Here is a 20,992-nt window from a genome sequence, read left to right on the forward strand (position 1 = left end):
TTGCACTTTACCTCCTATCCCTTCCAAAAAAAAAAAAATAAATAAATAAATAAATAAATATATATATATATATATATATATATATATATATATATATATATATATATATATATATATATATATATATATATATAAAACAGACATCAGTCAGTGCTCCATGAAATTTACAGGATTTCTTTATAGCGGGACAAGTGGAGACATTCATTAACATAACACCTACTTCATGAATTTCAAATCAAACTAAAATTTACTCTAAAGTCATTATTGTGCCTTTGGAACGAGATGCTAGAGTAGAAAAATATTACCAATGAACATCTTTTTATTCCACTCCAACGCTTTTCATGTCGAAATTTAAATATGGCTTTATTATACAGTAATTCGTTAAAATAACATCCCAGACCCACAAATTGCCCTTGAGCATGTCGTTATACATAACATTGTGACCAGCATGGGAACCTCGACTGGTTCGTGGCTGTACAGTCCGATACACATCAAACTGCGATACACTGTGTTCAAACCCCATATTTGTCCAGACAAGTATTAACCTCGTCTCTGTTGTCTGTCTGATCAGACAACGGAGACGTGATTGCGCATGACTCTCTTGTCGGTTCAAAGTTGTCCATTAAATGGACTGCTTCTGTTAAATGCAGTAAAACCTCACCACAGTCAGCCTGGATGGAAAGCATCTGTGAATATCAGTTGCAACAGTTCTAGGTTGGAACTTTAACTAGGCCATTCAGGTCCATGAATATGTTTTGATCTAATCCACATGTGTCAAGCTCAAGGTCCGAGAAGGAAATGCAATCATTATCTTATCATTATGTGGCCCTCTGGACTCAAGAGTGCCAAATAAACAGGACTTTCATGACAACAGTTGTGTTCTTAAATATTATTTTATCAGTCAAATCAAAGCAGTTTTATCTATATAATTATAGATTAAAAAAAAAGATGAATATTTTAGCAGTTTAATTGGTAGCTTTATCAATGCCATAGATAAATTGATGCATTGATAAAGCTTTGATTTTTGAGCTACATTAAAGGGCCTGTAATCTTTTTCATTTTCATTTTGGACTATCTTAAGATCACAGACCCTTTGTGATCTTAAGATAGCCCAAAATGAAAATGACTTTGACACTCCTGACCTGAACCATCCCGTTGCAGCTCTGGTTCTAGTTTTCAGGTTGTTGTTATGCTTGAAATCGAACATCAGTTCCAGTCTCTTCTCTTTTGCGTCCCCTGGGATCGCTCCGTATTTAGTTCCATCCATCTTCCCAACGACTCCGACTGGCTTTGCTTTCCCCGCTGCAGGATACTCCACCCACAGCAGTGGGACAGTGTGTTCAGGGTGATGCACAGTGTTAGTTTTTGCAGTGCACATCGACATATATTACATATTTACGCCTCCAATGTACATGAACAAGTGAGGCTTACCATCAGCACGTCTTTTGCTTCTGTGCCTGTCGTTCATTACTGACTGCCACTCGTAGCCAGACCCGTTGACTGTGTGGGAGCAGTCTAATTAGCTAAGGGACTAATGCCATTAACTCCTCTCTGAAGATGCTTATCTGTCCCCTGCATTGGATTATTTGTGATTTATCATCAGTTTAAAATGTGATGTTTTTACAGGGCCAGTGTAGCCAGGGGAATACTAGTTAATGATCACTGCTTTAATACAATAAAATGTGAAGGAATGCTGATCGGAGTAGACAGACCACCACTTTTTCCTTCGCATGAATCTGGGTACAAACAAAAGCCTCCAAAAGACATTAGATTCTGGGGAAAGTTCCAGCTGCCACATTGCCTCTTCCTGCTGTTTACAGAAAATGGGCAGTATTTTTGGAAAAAAGTGGCTTTAATTAGAGATTTCCCAGTAACATTTTTGCCTGTGCTCCTTTGTCGAGCTTGATTAAAACAGGATGATGTCCTGCCAGTCAAGGATTTTCATTACAACACCACTGCAGTCGCCTTGTGTGAGGCTCATTTTCTGGCAAGAAGGTGGATGCGCCCGCATCAGCCATCCGGCTGTGACCAAAGGAGGCCACATAAGTGAAAATTAGAAAAAGGAGGAGGCCAGGGGGTAACAATGACACTGAAAGTCAGTGGAGGGAAGGTGAGAAGAGAGATGCATAGCGAGGAAATGAGAGAGAGCATGCATGTGGAAATTACCTCGAAGTTAGCAACAAAAGTAGAAGAGGACAATGGCGCACTGTGGGAGTTCAGCTGAGAAACACTGTAAAAAGTTACCATATGCATATTACTTTGTGTATTGCCAGGAGGAAGATGATTGCATAAGTGGCAGTAATAGATGGAGTGTGCTGACCGAACAATTTGTTCTTTTCTTTTTTTTTTTTTTTGCATGCACACATGCATTATGCTCAGATTCACAAAACAGACTTAATGGTTTTGTGGTAATTTTACTACGTTCTATTTACTACTCTTTTATATACTGTAGTTCTTGTTTTACTCCATTTGCTTCACTTACTTGGTTTGCTTCCACAGGACTTTCTGTTGTCTCCACATATCTAATCCCTGTTATCTCACTTTCCTGTCTGTGTAAACAAAATATTTCATGTTCACTCGGGACTATGTTAGATCTTTTCAAGTAAATTTCCTTATGAATTTACCTGAACCATCAGATTTTATTTCTTTTTTTTTATGACTACAACATGATAGTCATATCATATCACTCCTTTTTTTTTTTTTTTTTTGCTGGTGATCTTTTGAAGTTTTTGTTACGTTAAATATGAACAGCCAGTAATTTTACTATTTTGACCACAAAAAAATTTTAACTGGTCTTTTAACTTTTTTATTATTGTTGCATCATTAAGCATTAAGCTTTTATGTATTGGAAGAACATGTTTAGTCCTGAGCCATTTTATCAAACTGACTACTGGTTTTATTGAGTTAGATTTATATGAATAGGAACACATTTTATGTTGTCTATGTGCCACCTGTTGTCAGCTAGCTCCGAGAGAAATATTGAGGAAAATGAACCTAAGAGCTTTCTTATGAAAAAGGTTTTCTTGTGGGGGTTGGAATACACAAGAGGTAAGGTATGCATGTGTCTAAAGATACTGCATGACTAAGTCTAGAACCGAAAAAAAAAAAAAAAATATATATATATATATACTCACCCTGTAATGGGGGAAATAAAGAGCAGAATTTTTTTTCTTATCATATACAATTTGTAATTATCCTATGGCAAAGGAGTATCTCTTTTTAAGATATTTTTTTTTATTAATCCATCCAAAAATGTATTTGCTATAGCTTATGCTTTGTCTAAGTTTCTTATCAAATATCTGTTCATATAAACAGCACAGATGTTCTACCACTTCATGAACTGCTGTTTAGCCATTACATTATTATCTTCTATGTTAGTGGATAGAATAATACTTTTTTTTTTTAGGTTTGTCACATTTTGATTGGTATTAATATTTCTGCATATACTGCTTCTCCTTGTTTGCACTTACTTTAAAAATGACTGTGGTTTCTCACCCTATGCAGAAAAAGGCATAGGGTTGTCATTAGGCATACAAGCAGAGCATTTTTTTTATTTCTGTTTTAGAGGACAAGATAAATCAAAATTACTTCCTTGAACACCATTTATAAAAGCCCACATTAAGCTGACAGTCCTTTCATGATTTGATTTCCCCCTGTGGATGCTGTGTTCTCATATTTTTTTGTCTTCACAGATGAACAGTATTTGAACAAATGTCATGGGATGTATTTCTAATTTTATCTTTTTTTTTTTTTACTTCTGCTCTCTGCTGCTTATCTCCATAGATACTAAACCACAAAAGGATGTTGAGATTGTGTTTTTGTTTGTCTGCTGTCAACCCCAGTTTCACTCACGAGAGATGTTTTTGACATACTTGGCATATAGTCAAGCCTAACTCAGAGGGGGATTGGTTTCACTGAAAAACACAGGATGAAACATTGCAGGTTATTTTTTTTCTCTCCCAAACATTCTGTTTGGTTTCTAACTTTGAGTGCAAACTGTCATTTGGGATTTAGCACAAAGCTTAGATTTGTTTTTTTTTTTTTTTTTTTGTTTTTTTTTCCCTTCAGACACGAACAAAAAATAATGCTACATGGTGTGCTGTTTTGAAGTTTTATTGTTTGGATGCTTTGTTTCCTTTCATCACTTTCACTGGCTGACTTCTCTATAATGATGTATCTTATTTTTTCCCTCCCTTCCCCCTTAGTCTTCTCTCCCTCCCCTCCCACTTTTCTCTTTCCCCTCTCTCTCTCTCTCTATCTAAAGAGCACTCTCTGGCTGCGCTTCACTTCATTTTCCACCCCAACATGTTGGAAAGGGGAGAAGGAGGAAGATGCTGCGCTTTACCCTTGGTGCATTCTTGCCACCTTTCCGGCCAGCACACACTGCCTCTGACTCAGACTCACCCTCATCTTTCACCTGTCTCCGACTAAAGGACTTGAGAGAGGAGGTGGAGAGAGAAGCGAGCAACAAACTGGAGCTCAGGAGTTCTCACTACAGGTTCCCGGACCGAGAAAACGGCATGAGACAAGAGCGGAACAGAAACTGCTCCTCCTCTGTGGTGGACACTACTAACACCTCAGCAGTGACCACCTCCTCTTCCTCGGGTTTCCCTGCCTCTTTTTCAACTCTCTCGGCTCCGAGATCTATGTGGCAGGAGGCGATGAAGAGGAAACAGTATTTGCTGGACCGCGCAGGGGTGTCTGGTGAAGTGGATAAAGGAGGAGGCAGTGAGGAGAAGAGGAACAGGTCCCCGGACTGGTTATATGAATCCTACTACTGTATGAGCCAGCAGCATCCTCTCATTGTGTTTTTACTTCTCATAGTGATGGGAGCCTGCCTGGCTCTGCTGACTGTGTTTTTTGCTTCAGGGCTGGTAAGCTGCTCGCTCACAAAACACACACATTGATATACACATGCACATATATTATGCAAGTGAAACACTTAGAAATGAGCAACAACCTGGGACCACACACAGGTTTCGCAGCTTATGTGGCATTTTTCTTTTTAGTTTGATGTTAAATGTTATTAGATTCATCTTTGTCGAATGTGAACGGATAGTTCTCTGAGATTTTGGTCTCGGTAAGACATTTTAGCAGGATGTGATGATGCAAACAATACTAACAGTTCTTTAAAAACAATAAGTGCACAAATGTCCCGAAAAACCCAAATGGTACAATTCAAAGTTGACTGGAATCAGACAGCCAAAGCTGGAGCCTACAAATGTGCACATGCTGGTTCAGTACCTGTACCCATCCGCAATCAGACTCTCACAGCATGTTCTCTTCATCGCAGCACTAATGTGAAGTGAAAGGAGAGGATAAGGGGCTTAGTCATTGTATAAGCCTATGGTTGACTCAACTACAAAGTGATCCGTTTTGCTCTGTCCCCCTTTTTCCTCCCTCAGTCAAAAGCACTTTAAAATTCAAGGCAGTGGCAGCCAAGACATCTACATAATGTGTCGGATTACGGTAGCAAAATCATTATATATATTTTTTTCTTTTGAACTGATTAAATTTCCTTTCCTGTGAACTTTGTTTGTGGATTTCAGCACTTGCTTTTTAAAACCACCCCATTTTTGATTGATTTTACTGTTAAGAAAGGATTTGATGTATTGTTAAATACCGAGGTAAACAAAGAGGGAACCGACTCTTGGATTGTATGGTGCTAAATCTACTGAAGCACAATAATTTGTATGGGAACTACTGAATATTCTGGCTAACCATGCAAAATTTAATCAATTTAACAGGAGTCTTTTATAATAATAATAATAATAATTGTTGTTATTATTATTATTATTATTATTATTATTATTATTATTATTATTATTATTATTATTATTAATCTACCTCTGAAATGAAAGCTTTGACTTAACTCTGAAGAAACTGCACCAATAGGACACTTCCTGTGGTGTGGCGAAGAAAACAAACAACAAAAAATTATGTTATTGATTACATCTCAAAATACCTGCATCTCTAACCCCATATGAGCTGAAGCAGAAAGATTGTATTCCACTTCTGGCAACATAAAATGTCGTTCAGTACAAGCCAGTCTTTTGCCATTTTTAACTTTATAACTCAGTGGTACACAGTGACAAGAAGTAACTTGCTAATTAAAACTGCTACTCCATTCTGAAAAGATTAACACTGAAAATCATTGTTTGAATTGATTTGCTCACTGTTAATATTTCAGTGGCTAAATAATAATCATAGCTTGTTCTTTTGACCTTAGGCACAACCTTAATAGGGTCAATCATTTGTGTGTGTTTTCACATTAAAGCTGACTTTGTTTTTGATAACAGCTGTAGGTTTGTTACATGATGAGAAACTGCTGTTCTAGTTAACACGTCGATCTTCTCTTAAAAGCATGATTCTTGCACAAACAAATACGATTTATTAACTCAGGGTAAATTATGTGTTTGTACATCACTATGCAAAAAGCATGGCTGCTCTGGTATGTTTTTTCCCCCTCTTATCCTCTTTTATTTTTGATTCCCATGCCATCTCTCACCTCCTTATTTCTTTTTGTGGCATTCATTTTTATCCCTTCATCCCTCCATCGTTCTGGGTGGCTGACCTAAATCCTTTGCTGTTTTAAAGGCTCGCTTTGGGCAAGACAAACTCTGTGTGGCTCTCTTTTTAACCACAGCCGTCCTCTCATGTCCCAGTGCTTTGACTGTACATGAGTAAAAGAAATAGCATGGCTTGGAGTGGAGACTGGGTCAGAGAAATGTGAGCAGGAGGATTGTGGATTGTTGATAATGGTCAGACTGGACATTTCTAATGTAAAAATGAACAATTAAATGTGTCAGTGAGTCAAGTAAATTAAAATAGCCTTAAAATGTCTCGATAGCCTTCAGGGGCAAAAGTAAAAACTGACAAAACAAAAAATTGAAGCTCTTCAAAATTCAAGTCACACGTTGAAAATTGCATTTCTAAAATAAATGTCAACATATGTTTAAGTGAGATAGCCTAAAAGGCTCGACACTCCAGTGTTTTGACCTTATCGTGACCCTTTTTCCATCCCCCGTGACAGGAATGGTGAAGGACTGATGAAATATAGCAGAAACATGGCACAAGCATCCCATCTCACCGTGCCGTTCCTGCAGGTTTAACTGGATGGAATTCCTAAAATTTTTATCACATTTTCCATATCCAAGTGTGTTGCAGGCAGGCAGCAGCAGTAAATTATGAATGTAGCCTGAACATGCAAGATATTACCCAGGCATGGTTTTCTCTCTTTATATTTCACTGGATTGTTTCTTTTGAATGGCTATTTTTTTTTATCTTTTATACTTTCAGCTAAGCATTTTTTTTTTACTTTTTTTAAAATACAGTTCCATACATACATGTGTGATTAACAATTGTTTTAGAGAGCAAAACAGAAAATATGTACTATTTGACTTTGCATTATGCTAGAAATTTTCCTGAATCCTCATATGAATCTATTTTGAATGACATATTTTATATTCCCATCCCCATTTTATTTTCAGATTCCAAATAAAATATGTCTACTTTTATAAATGTGAACATTGTATTTCTGGCTACAAACTGCAGTACACTTGTTCCAAATGTACTTTTTTGTAGCGCTCGTTCACGAATGGATTTCTGAAGTTATTCAGTAATTATATATACTTCTTCTAAATCTTATGTTCAAACATTTACGATCCCGTTTCTGATTTTTATCTTCACACTTTCCTTTTCAGAGCATCGCAGACCATGTGGCCTTTGTAATCACCGTGCCCACAGCACTCGCTATATTCCTGACGGTGTTTGTGCTCGTCTGCATTGAGTCCGTCTTCAAGAAGCTTTTGCGTGTTTTTTCCTTGGTCATCTGGGCTTGCTTGGTTGCAATGGGCTACCTTTTCATGTTTTCTGGTGGAATCGTATGTCCATGGGATCAGGTAAGAAATGGTTGTTCGTGAATTGTTTTGTTAACGTGGTTATTAATAAAGAGTGGACCACTTGCAAAAAGTGGTAAGTTTATGAAGGAACTATAGCCTTTAAGAGAAACTGAATTGTTGATGTTTGTTGTGTTAGCAAAGCATTTTGTGGTGAAACCAGAAATGGACAGACGTTCCTTAGGAAACCCATGACAAGGGCACGAGAGAAAATTAATTTTGGATCGTTATCTTTCTTTAACCAGCTGCATCACCAAATGTTTTCATCGCCTTAACAGTTGATTCAGCATCACTGACATATTCAGTACACTTATAAGTGAATTCTTGGCTCATGGACAGGAGGCTGCTGAGGGAGTGGCGTTGTCTTGGGGAAGGGTTGGGCTTATGTGAGCTAGTGCTTCGGCTGTGTTTTATTTCAAATTAAGTGTTTTTAAAAATTCATATTAGGCATTATTCCATAGATCGATAGACATATACTGACAGTCAAGTTTCAAGTAACATCTTCCAGCCCCACTTTCTGTCTTTTGTCCGTCAATATTTAAAGTCAGCAAATACCTGAGTGCAACAGGAGCATAGACAGACATAGACATAGACATTTGGAAGTAAAGGTTCTAGAGCCTGGAGGAAGAACAGAGAGGCACAGAATAAATGTTTCTGGAAGTCCAGAGTGAATTTTCCACAGTCTGTGATAATCTGGGGGGCCATGTTATCTGTTGGTCCACTGTGTTTTATGAAGGCCACAGTCACTGCATCCATCTGTCAAGACATTTTAGGGCACTTTCCTTCTGCAAAGATGTTTTATGAAGATGTTGATTTCATTTTCCAGCAGGACCTGGTACCAGCCCACAGTGCCAATGATACCAAAAGCTGGTACCAATGACCATAGAAGTACTATGCTTCATAGGCCAGCCAATGGACCTGACCTTTGACCCCAGAGAGAATTTATGGAGTATTGTCAACAAGAAGAGTACAGACACCAGAATCCGTAGATAACCAAAAGGGCTGCCGTCAAACCTCGACTTCCAGAACTCAGGCTTATTGCTACAGCACGTTGATCCAAAAGGAGTTAAAACCAAATGCTCATAGAAACAAACATACATTTTTACAAAACTCCTCATGACCTTTGACCACCCTGTCACAGCTTTGGCATTATATGCAACATGGCGCACTGGTGGAGGGAGAGCTCAACCAGTAACTCTTCTGGCAAATTTAAGTAAATGTTTGCATTGCAGGCTGTGTGCAGCTCTTTCAAAAGTTGATAATTTTCCTCCTGCTGTAGCTAAATACCTTTCTTCCTGCTGCTGCAGCAGCTGCACTCTCTGCTCTGGCACTGGGAGTTTCTTGTCCTCTGCTGTTGCTGGCCTGCTGAAGCTGGCATGCTTGAGTCTGTGCCTTGCCATCTGCCCATTGGTCTTTTGTTAACCGGCTGTATTCTAACTGGCTGTCATTGGCCAATTAGGAGGCCATGTGTTGGTAATTCATGGTGATTTACTCAGGGTGTAGAAAAACAAAGAACTTACAAACATATTTCAAATGAAAAGTGCACAGATTAAAACAGTTAAATCAGAATGAACACATGCAATAAAATTACACACTTTAACCCTTTGATAAGTTCTTTGTTGAAGTGTCTAGGCGATGTTGCACAATGGCCTCTTGGTATCATGAAATTCCACAAGATCTGTTTATATGGAAATTAAGTTTATTAGTGTGTATATGTCCTCAGTGTGCACCGTTTATTTTGTAGAAGGAATTTTACACTAAACATACAAAATCAACAGTGTGGCACACAAATATGTCTGTGTGCAGAGTAAATGCTCGTTTTTAACCAAAGAAATGTTGCAGAGCATCTTTTCTTCCTCTTAATATAGTAATTTAGTTGCAATTTCCTTGAGTTTTGTACGGCATAGACAGTGTATATACTGTACCTAAGTGCAATGTGCACTATTCTTTCCATTGAATTTGGAGGCTATTAGGAATTAAATATGGCAATATACCAGGTTCATCAGACCCTGCAACCACACTCATTCAGAGGTCAATGGAAAAAACAAAAAACAAAAAAAAAACACTACACATTAGGTCTTCGTCATGTGAAAGCTGTACTCGCTTAGCAGTACTTAGCAAGACAGATGTCTGATGTGGACTCATTGATCACAAAGAGGCAGCTAAAGATGCTCTGATTCACACACCTCTCCATTCATTACTTCCTTGTGCTCACCTCAGATGTTAAGCCATTATGCTTCTTCTGCTCTCCTCTGCAGCTTCTTTAAGTGTTAATTACCACTTTCTCAATAGACAGAATGTTTTTGTAGGGACTGCAGTCTTTTTTTTCTTCTTCTTCTTTTACTCAGTTGTTGAAACTGCATAGGTTAAGGGAAATGACTCATTAGCCTTTTCATGCCAGTCCATCTCAGTACGCAGTATTCATTATTGCAATTATCCACAGATGAGACCAGAAGACCTTATTCATGTATCGTTGAAAATAATGTGCGTCACATCTGTTCATTCGGCCTGTAATGAAAAAGATTTAAATAATACATACATGCACTTTGCCAATAGCTGAAGAGGAGCTCCAGGCCTCCCCTTAAGGTGTCCTAGTCAGTATAATAAAACAAATCATTTGTCATGTATCTATGTAGAAGTGAAAGGACTGGGCCATCTTTGAGGTCTTATTTTAAGGCCTTTTCATCTCTGCAGTTTTCCCTTTTTTATTTAGATTTCTATCTTTATTTAAAAAAAATCAAACAGATTGTCACTGTCACATCTGCTCAGCTGAGACTCCATTGAGGAGTGAAAAACTGTTTGAATATGGGAAAAAACATTGCACTTCTAACCCCTAATGCTAACAGGTGGTGAAAAATATGTTAGTTGACAAGTATTCAGAATAATCCTTACTCTGTTATGTGGTTTGACCACACAGGAAAGGAGACTATAAATTTAGCAATAAATTCAACACAGTAGTAGGAGTACTAGTAGTAGTTTTCAATATGAAATGTAACATAAAGTCACCATATGGATTTATCAAAACCAAAGGCTAGAAATCTCTCATTGCTTAACTGCTGTAAGCATAATTGTATTTCAGCTGGCAATAAGTTATCTAACTGATTTGGTGAGTAGCTTCTCATTTTTTAGATAACCACAAGGGAAGACTCATCCTGTAGTTGTCAAAAAGACAAGTTACATTATTGGCATGTATCAAGCAAAGAAAACAAATAAGGAAAATGCTGAGCGTTTCAGAATAAACTATCCAACGCATTGTTAAAAGATGTGGAGAACCATCGTTTTGTAGAAGAAATGTGCTGTTGCCAATGTTTGTTGTTTACTGTCTATTTGATCTGCCTTTATGTCCTTCACTAAGGACATAAAGGTCATTATTGTAATTATGCACACAAATAAATGTGAAGCTTATCAAAGCAATACCAAAATCATTTGCTTGCCTTAATCAAAGTTAAATGTTTTTTACAACAAAATATTAGTGACTTCGTTTTATAGTGCAAGGATCCTCATTGTAGTATTGCCCCCAAAATAACCATGACACCAGGATGTTTTCACCTTAGGAAACATCCAGCACTTATTAGATGTTCATACATATAAATAGAAGCATCAGTGGCTTAGCTCAGCTTATTGTCATGTAAAAACAACCAGATGTTAGCATGAGAATTGGAGAATCATTGAGGCCAGTGGCCACTAAAGAAGAACAGATACTACAGGAGTGGACAACCAGATATGTCCTTAGTGGTGTTCTGCTCATGCTTCCCCTCCAAAAGTTACTTTGTGTAGGCCACTTTCCGTCTTCGAACCTGAAATCAATCGGTTACTTCTTCTCGCTCTACAAAGCTTTTCTATCCCCTAATGGTGAGGAGAGAAGAGCTTATCTGTGTGGTCCAGCCTCTACCCCTCTCTGAGACATGTCTAGATCCTGCCTCATCACTTGCCTTTTCTCCTCTGTCTCTCTTTGATACATGTGCCAGATACACACACACACACACACACACACACACACGCACACACACACACACACCCCCACACACACACACACACACACACACACTTGGTATACAGCCAGTCTCATTAAGATTTAACAGACAGAGGTTTTGGTCTTGGAAAGTCCCTGTCAGATTTGAGCAGCAAAGAAGTGGGCAGGCAACAGAAGGAGACGACCCGGTGATGGGAAAGACAGCTGAGGAGGCAAGGGGGCTTGGGGACGAATCAAACGAGAGCAACTGAGACGCAGTGTAAATATGCGATTTAACGTAAAAGATGGAGACTAATTTTGTTTCTATGCCTAATTTATTTTGGTGATTACCATGCAAAGACTGATGGCGGAAATTACAAACCAGCCAATCTGGCAGATTGTTTTTCATCCACTCCATTTATTTCCACATCTTCAGTGTAAATCAGCAGATCTGTCTTTTTACCCTGGCTATGTGAGAGTGGTTGGCGATGAAATGAGCATCTGTCTGCTTTGGTATTAAACAGCAGGCAAGGAGTCAGCACCTGATCTCACAGGCTCACACACTCAGAGGTTACAGGTTAGATTTATAATCTCACTTGTAAACTAATCACAGCTGCGGTGTAGACTAAAAGCCAGATGTAAGACACTCTGTCTCCATAATTAGTTTTATTGACTGTCTTCAGTGTCATTAGGAAGGAAATGATTCACGGGGTAAGCCCAGAGTTGACTGTACTATGATAGACCACAAGATTTCTTATTCACGTAATTATCCCAGGAGAAGGTCACTATGTGCTCTGGGTCTCCTAGCCGTCCTGCAGCTGTTATGGTTTAAATAAGACATTATGTAGCAAGTCTGCATAACTGAATATTTGACGTCATTACCTCTCAATTATTCTTGGTACACTTTTCATGATTGAGTTAGCAGCATTGGTTTTAACAACATTCAGCAAAAGGCGTTTTTGGACTCAAAGCAAATTGTGTTCCTGAGTGAGTTGATAGTTTCCCCTCTGTTTTTGGGATTTAAATTATTACACCTTTATTTGACTAAAAATCTGTTTAATGAACTTCATGTGGCTATAAGAGCTAAGCGAATTGGTTGTGTCAAAATTTATGCACCAACATTTGTTATCTAGTGTGGATGGATTTTTTATTTATTTTTTTTAACCTCTTCCTCATAGAAAACCATAGAAATTGCACATTGTAGCTTTCATATAAAGTTATCAAGATTCAACATTTGAAACATCAAATTGCTCATATAATCCTCTCTGTTCCAAAAATGCACAACAATCTTAAGTGGTGGTTTAAGAAGAACGTTTTTTCTCATGGAGAATGTAATTGCGCCCCGACTCATCCACCAATTTACAACATATTTAAATTAGCTTTTTTTTCCTACTGCATCTGTAAAAACAGTGAATGGTAAAATACGAGATAATGGCTTCTGCTGGCTTCAGTATTTGCACAATTTTGTAGAGAATAACTGAGAAACAAAGCTGCCGTATTGTTTATTTTCCAGGCTCCGTAAACTTGAAATGTGTTTTTATTTGTGTATTTTACACATATGCACAAGCAGACCAGCATAAAAATGTGTTTTCCCAGCTGTTTTTAATCACTTGGCTTGTTTCTCTGCCGTTGTGTTCTCTACATGTTTTATTTATCAGAATATAGGTAAAACAAATATATATGCTATATATATATATATATATATATATATATATATATATATATATATAGCATATATACAGGCATTATGTGCCTGTTTGTTAGCTTTTGAAAAACCTAACTTGCTTTAGGTAGAAACATTGTCTATGTTTGACCAGAGTCATTGTGCATTTACTGTTAGTCATCTGGCTAACATGAAAGCAGTTCACATTTGTTGTGTTGATCTTAAAATTGCTCCCCCTATTTTTGTAATTGTGTGATTGATTATTGTCCAGAAAGATGTGCTAGTAAAACAGTTTTGTGCAGTTATTTAACAAAAAGAAAGTTGACTTTCAAAGAGGGAAATGCATTACTGCTCCTCTCATTATAGTAATGGTCTTTGTCTGTCCACCTTAGAAGTTGGCAGTAGCACCTATTTAAACAAATAATCAACAGCAGCAGGCTATGACTGCATGCACTTTCTGAGAATATATTACGCCCTTCAAAGCTGTAAGCATACTTAAATATGTATTTTGGTTAATTATGCAATCATCCTTATTTCCAGTTTTTGCTGTATCAAATTTAAGAGACCATGTTAGTCCCCTTTAGGTGCTTTCTCAACCTCTCTCCTCAGTGCTTTTCTTCTTTTGCTGAACTCTGCATGTCGCTGACCCCCACTTTGCATTGCTGCTTTTCCACTGGCCTGGCAAATAAGCCATGAAAGGTTAAGAGATGACAAGCTGCAGCCTGTGAGAACACTGGCCTCTTTCTTGTCATGCAGCACCGCAACTTTAACTCTGCAGTAGAAAGTGTTACGTTACAGGTGCAGAATGCCTCCGTTTTACATATTTATATATTCATATCCCTGAATCATTATGGTACTCCTTAGCAGTCTCTCATTTTCCTCTTTTCTATTTTATTTCCACTGCTCTAAGGTGATATAAGCAAGTTTCTTTTCCTTTCTCTCTGCAGGTATCCTTCTTCCTGTTCATTGTGTTTGTGGTTTACACCATGCTGCCGTTCTCCATGCGGGAAGCCATCATCGCCAGCATCCTGACCTCCGCCTCTCACACCATTGTGCTGAGCGTCTGCTTGTCCACAACAGTTGATCACATGGAGGCAGTAGTTTGGCAGGTGAGCTGCTCACCACCAGGTATTGATTAAAAGAACGTAGAAGTTTCCATTTAATAAGCTAATATAACTGGTTTAATAGTAGAAGTAACAACAAAATGTATACATTTTTGGATTAATGTATTGAATAGCTGAATTAAAACAAACATGATGACATGGGTTGAAATAAATAATCATTGCCTGACAGTGTAAACGCCTGCATTTGCAACTATGCAGCTTAATGTGGCGATTAGGATAATAATTTTATAGGACTTCTTTTAATTTAGCAAAATGTAATAGTATTTTGGCAAGATGCTAGAAACTGTTCTTGGTCTACTTTGTGAATTGCTAAAGATCTGTACTTGATATATAATCTGAGAAAATAAAGTGGTATTCTGGGTACTTGGTCAAATATGTTGAGGTATAAAATGGTGTGATATTTATTTGAAACTTTTGCATAACACTGGATATTTTCTGCAGAAATACAGGAACCTATACACCTCTAACTGGGCATCATACAAACCATCACCTAACTCATTACAATTGCACATAGATTAAAATATGAGTTTTAGACTCTTGATCCAGGTCTCAAAATTTGTATTTCTATTTTACAATTTGTTCCACATTTCTAGCTTATATTTTAACAAGGGTATGAGACCTTTAAGCTAAATTTAGTATTGTAGATAACAGAAAAAAAAAATCTACTTTTTTAGCTCAATTTAAAGGTCAACTTCTTCCACGCAGTATTGCTTCATGTGTTCGATATTCGGGAAGCTTATGGATGTACTGGTGGATAGTGGAAAATGATCAGACAAGGAAAGGATTTGCCAGGGCAGTGCATACCACATCTCAAGTAATTTAAGCTTGCTAATGCAGAACAAAGACGTTATAATTTTCTGTGAATTACAACATTTCTATGAAACACAGAAACTGCAAGAAGGTGTGTGTATAAATCAAGGATTTGAGTCAAAGAAATAGTGTAAATCCAGATTTCCAGATAAGTAGATAACTAAAGCGATGGAAGCAGGAACATGTGGGTTTTTTTGTTTTTTTTTTTTGTTGGTTTTTTTTAGTGTACACTGAAATTTGTGGGAACTGAAATGAGTGAATGACTAGGGATCTTTTAATTGCACATCTTTTTTATTTTGCTACTGCTTTGTGGATAGTTTAGAGGTGCAGATAATTTAACTGTCTGATGTGTTGGGTTGTTTTTTTTTTTGTGAGTCTCTGGGATAAAATAAAATAAATTTTGTAAAATTTCAAAATTGATACACTAGAAGTTTTTAATTAAATGTCCACATTTTAAATGTTGTAGTAGTCTGCAAATAAACTTCCAAAGACCCATTAGGTAAAAAAAAAAAAAAAAAAAAATCATGCTGACATTTCCTCTTTGTCAGCTCCATTAAACTTTACACTCAAACTAATTGGAGACTTGATGAACCAGGGGATTTAATACAGAGGTGAATGTCTCTCAGTTAAGTCCTTGTGCCTGAAACTTAAATGTACAACTAATTCATTTATGATGTGAAGCACTGTTTATTCATTTAGTTTTTCTTTAATTATGTTCATGTGATCCCCTTTTAAAAATATAGATTTGATCCCAAATATGATCATAAAGAAAATAATCACTTCAGTAGTCATTCTATTATTGTGCTGCTTGTGCCTAGATGAAGGAGGGGGAACAAAAAAAAAACTCTTGATACATTCTGCACATGAATGTTGTTTATTCACAACAGACAGCTTAAGAAAGAATCAATTTTGAGTAGAATGTTTTGTATTTGTTTACCAGAAGCCTGGTTAACATTTACTTGTAGAGCTGAAGGTCTCTCGGGTCTTTGTGGATTTTATTTTATCCGGTTGCTTATGGACATGACTTTCAGGAAATCATCTAATAAATGTTTTTTTTTTTTTTTTTTTAGAATGGCCACACACTTATGCTTGTGTTCTGCTCTTGTTCACTTTCCTCATTTTTAAGGGTTCACTGTATGATACGCTCTTACGGCCAGGCATGGCCATTGCTCGTAATTGATGACAAAACAGGAAAAGCTCGTAGAACAACTTTGGAAGACCTTATGCAAGACCAGAGTTTTGATCATTTTGACTGCTGAATTGAATTCTGACCCAGACTAATTTAAAACATCACCGTTCAGAAGAGATGGCTGAGGCAAATATATAGACACAGACAGAGTGTACTGTATATGATAACATAACAAAATCAGAATTTTATTCAAACTGATTAAAACAACATGGTGTAAAAGACTTCCTAAAATTTCTAGTATGGTTGCTGCTGGTATTAAAGTTCATTTAATTTTCCTTTTAATGTCATAAACTCCTGTTGTTGAACAAAAAAAATGTTTCATTTGCATATTGTGCTAAACACTGAGTGGCAAAACCATCAATAATTCATTACAACGTTTACCGTTTAAACTGTATCTGACAGACACTTTAGTGGTAAAGGCTATTGAATATTTTATGTTTTACCTGTTACAGAGCATGTGTGAATAAAAATTAGTTTTACTTGCAATGATTTCCATATTAAACCATTGCTTTAATGAGTGTCTTTCAGATCGGGTCTTTAAAGTGAATGCAGAACACAGAGATCCATGAGCAACGTGATGCACCAACTCCCTCGTGTGTTGTGCTGAATCCATTTCAAATCTGAGAGTTTTAAAATCTTTCTGTGCGTTTTGTCGTAGATGAATCCCATTTCAGAGCGGTGTGTGCAAAGTTCTGATTGTAGAAGCCTGGGATGCATGCCCAGCTTGTTCTCCTCTCATATGCTGTGCTTCAGAAGCAAGCAGCTGATAAAATGTGTTTGAAGTTTGTTTTAATGGTAACCTATAGAGTGATGATTCTCAGTCATCCAGTACATGGCGTTCCTAACTGCCTGGTGGGTGCTCACCAGGCGGGATGGTGATGTGCCCTTGTTTCTTTGATCCTTCTGAGTTCCTGCGACTGCGGCAAGCAGGTACTTACCCAGTGTGCTGCAGCTCTGGGAGGATCTCTCTTGCTTGGTGTTGGGTGATGTTGCAATAGGATGTTTGTGAGGTTGCCGGGTCATTACGGATGCCGGGTCTCTTGACTTGGTGGAAAATAGTGGCGTACAGTTCATTCAAATATTGCTATACAGAGACAGAATGGTACATCAATAATTTAAGCCAGAGATGTTCTGTTCCTACAGATTTTTCCAGAGGCTAACCTTTTGATGCGGTCATTGTACTGCTGAGAGATTAACTCAATCTGCAGTGGATGGATGGATGGATTGATTGATCCCTAAATGTTGAGGTTTTAGGGAAGAAATAAATTAAGTACAATAAGAATCCTGTCTGTGTATCATGAGCAGCTACTTTTCATGATCCAGCACAATTCTCTACTGACCAGGAGCCATTAAGGTTGAAACACTATTATACTGATCCCTTTTCCCTAATGTCAACCAACAGCAGATCTGAAGATATGATAGTGTGCCACTGTTAATGGCCCAGTGTTCCTCCAGTAAATTTAAGTACTCTTACATTTACTATTTGATTGAGGATGTACAACGTTAAATGGCCCATCTTTTCAAAACTGAAATTGCACCAGCTTCCTAAGGCACTAAGTGCTAACAAAGATAAATCTATTGCACAACTTGCATTACAATAACATAATACTTAACAGTATGACTAAACCTCCATCATTATTCATAATAATGTACTGAAAGTTTACATTAAACTCTTTCCAAGATAATAATAAATAATAATATCGGGCATAATATCAGGCATTCGCTGTGGCTGCCCCCCGTGAAGAGACGGGGGGCAGCCACAGCGAATGCCCGATCACCCATGGTCCTTAATCTGGATCGAGGAATGTGGTGGAAGTTGCAGTCTTGTGATCGTAGAAATCTGGTTTTTGGATGAATGGTCCTTCAGATAATCCAGTGAGGTTCCATTTAAACATTGATGGGTAATGAGAGCGATTTTGTACTGAATTCTGTTGGCGACAGGAAGCCAATGAAGGTCATGCAGAATAAGTGTAATATGGTCAGATTTACGGGCTCTCAATAGAATCCTGGCTGCGCTGTTTTGAATGTATTGAAGATGTTTTTTATGGATTCCAACAAACAGAGAGTTGCAGTAGTCGAGGCTGGAGGAGACAAAGCCATGGACGAGAGACTCGGCATCAGAGAAAGAGAGAGATGGACGAATTTTGGAGATATTACGAAGATGAAAGAAACAGATTTTAAACAGATGCTTAATGTGATTTTCAAATGTAAGATGAGAATCCATTCTAACTCCAAGATTTGTAACAGTGGTGGAAAGGGGGGTGTCTTGTCCAGAGAAGAAAATAGTCGTCAAAGTTGAAGATTGAACCTGGTGAGGTGTGCCAATCAATATGGCCTCAGTTTTGGAGCAGTTTAACTGAAGAAAATTCAGATTCATCCACGTCCTTATCTCTTCCAGGCAAGTGGTGAAGCAGTGAGTGAAAATGGTGGTGATGATGCTCCAGTTCTACTGTAAAGTTGTATATCGTCAGCATAGCAATGAAAGGAGATGTTGTGTCGATTAATGATTTGACCCAAGGGCAGAATGTAAAGGGAAAATAGCAGGGGCCCTAGGACTGACCCTTGTGGGACCCCACAGGAGACAGAGACAGCCTGGGACTTGGCCTTGCCAAGGCTAACGCATTCCAGCCGATTGGAGAGGAAAGATTTAAACCAGTCCAGAACAGTGTCACAGAGACCGACCTCCACATGAAGACGGTGTAGGAGGATATTATGGTCCACAGTGTCAAAGGCTGCACTAAGGTCAAGGAGGACAAGGAGAGAAGTAGAATCAGTATCAGCTGCCATGAGGACATCATTAGTAACTCTCAGCAAAGCGGTCTCAGTACTGTGAGCAGAACGGAACCCAGACTGAAATTTCTCGTACAGAGATTGTTGTTGTAGATGGAGCTGCAGCTGAGCGGTAACAGCCTTTTCCAGCACTTTTGACAGAAAAGGGAGGTGGGAGATTGGGCGGTAATTGGAATGCACATCTTCTACTGTGATCTTGTGGAAACTGAACATGTTTTAATTATTGGTGTTACGCTCACATACTTTTCTTTATTTTTTTTCTAACTACAGAACTAAAGATTAAGTAATCTGATTTCACATGTATTGGATTTTATTTCTTAAATTGTTCATTCTTTGTTTCACATTTTGTAAGTACAACCAGGATAGATTTCTTTTGGATTTTTTACATAATCAGCTGCAAAAAAAAAAAAAAAAAAGTTGGTATCGAAAAGGAAAGGTCTAGTTTACCATCAAACAAATTTTAATATTAGACTAAGCTAGCCAGAGCACATACAAAAAAATAGTTTTAAATTAGGATTTCATATGTTAAGGGAAAAACACTCACTGAACCAACCAGGCCATATGTGACAAAATGAATAATCCACAATCCATACCTAATAACTGGTTGCTCTGCTCTTCTTTTTTTGTCTGCTAGAGAGCAGAATTCATTGTCTCCTTATTTATAGCAAGGTGCCAAGGTTCTGAATCAGTAAAGCGACCACAAAACCATCAGCGTACCTTCATCACATTTCAATTTAGGTTTTTTTGTTTTGTTTTTTTTTTCCAATATTGTGTTAGCTTTACACAGGATGTAACAGGCTGAGCACCTTCCAAAACGGTGCATTTCATGTTTCAAAAGATGTCATCCCAAACCATAGAGCCAGATTAGTTTGCATAGTTATTTTTCCCCCCTTTATTAGGAAAATCATTTAAAATGTAAAATAAAAAAATCCCCCATTCTCCTCTGTTTTTACTCAATGCATCATTCTAATGCTAGTTTGTGTAATGATTTGAAATATTTAGATCTGGAAGAAAAGGTAAATCGGAAGAATTTAGTAAGGCAAATGCTTTTAATGTAGTCCCTTTAGTGATTCGGAGTCTCTTTCCAATCAAATATGGCCAGCAGACCTTCAAAGAGAGGCGTCCTAATCACTTTCTCTAATGACATTAACTATCTTCAGGAATTGAGAAGTTGCCCTTCTTCCCAGAGTCGAGCTTCTGTAAAATAAAATGCCAACATTTGCCGTTTTTATTTGTTCGTTTTTCTTCTTAGTTTTTGTTCATAATTAACAGCTTGTCAGTCACGATTGGGTCATTTATCACGTGACCAAAGGACATTAATGTGATGGACATTAATGTGACCACATTCTCTTCAGCATTGTTGTTTTGCTTTTATTTGTTTGATTTTAATACAAGGTGTAATAAAAGATTGCATTAAAACTTTATTCCATCCAAATTCTCTTCTGGAAGAGATTATTACAGGTGTTTTTAAGCTGGTTTTATGAGAGCATTATTTAATACCAACCGAGATGAAAATATCATTTATTTGCAATCTATCGCGTGCAACGTAGCCATAGAATTGTACTT

The 20,992-nt window shown here is 37.6% G+C and overlaps 1 protein-coding gene across 2 annotated transcripts in view; it reads left to right on the forward strand.

Moving 5' to 3' along the window:
* Positions 1-1,242: 1,242 nt before the first annotated feature.
* The window catches only part of adcy2a (adenylate cyclase 2a), a 38,935-nt gene continuing 19,185 nt past the window's right edge, over positions 1,243-20,992 (forward strand). For both annotated transcript variants that reach the window (XM_015002081.2, XM_088013773.1), the window contains exons 1-3: positions 1,243-4,874; positions 7,704-7,901; positions 14,461-14,622. In XM_015002081.2, coding sequence (XP_014857567.1) covers positions 4,332-4,874; positions 7,704-7,901; positions 14,461-14,622 — 903 coding nt within the window. In that variant the 5' untranslated portion in view covers positions 1,243-4,331. The remainder of the gene's footprint in view (positions 4,875-7,703; positions 7,902-14,460; positions 14,623-20,992) is intronic.

This window comes from Poecilia mexicana, unplaced genomic scaffold, assembly GCF_051168715.1.
Source record: "Poecilia mexicana isolate PSO_F unplaced genomic scaffold, ASM5116871v1 scaffold_16, whole genome shotgun sequence".
Classification (NCBI taxonomy): domain Eukaryota; kingdom Metazoa; phylum Chordata; class Actinopteri; order Cyprinodontiformes; family Poeciliidae; genus Poecilia; species Poecilia mexicana.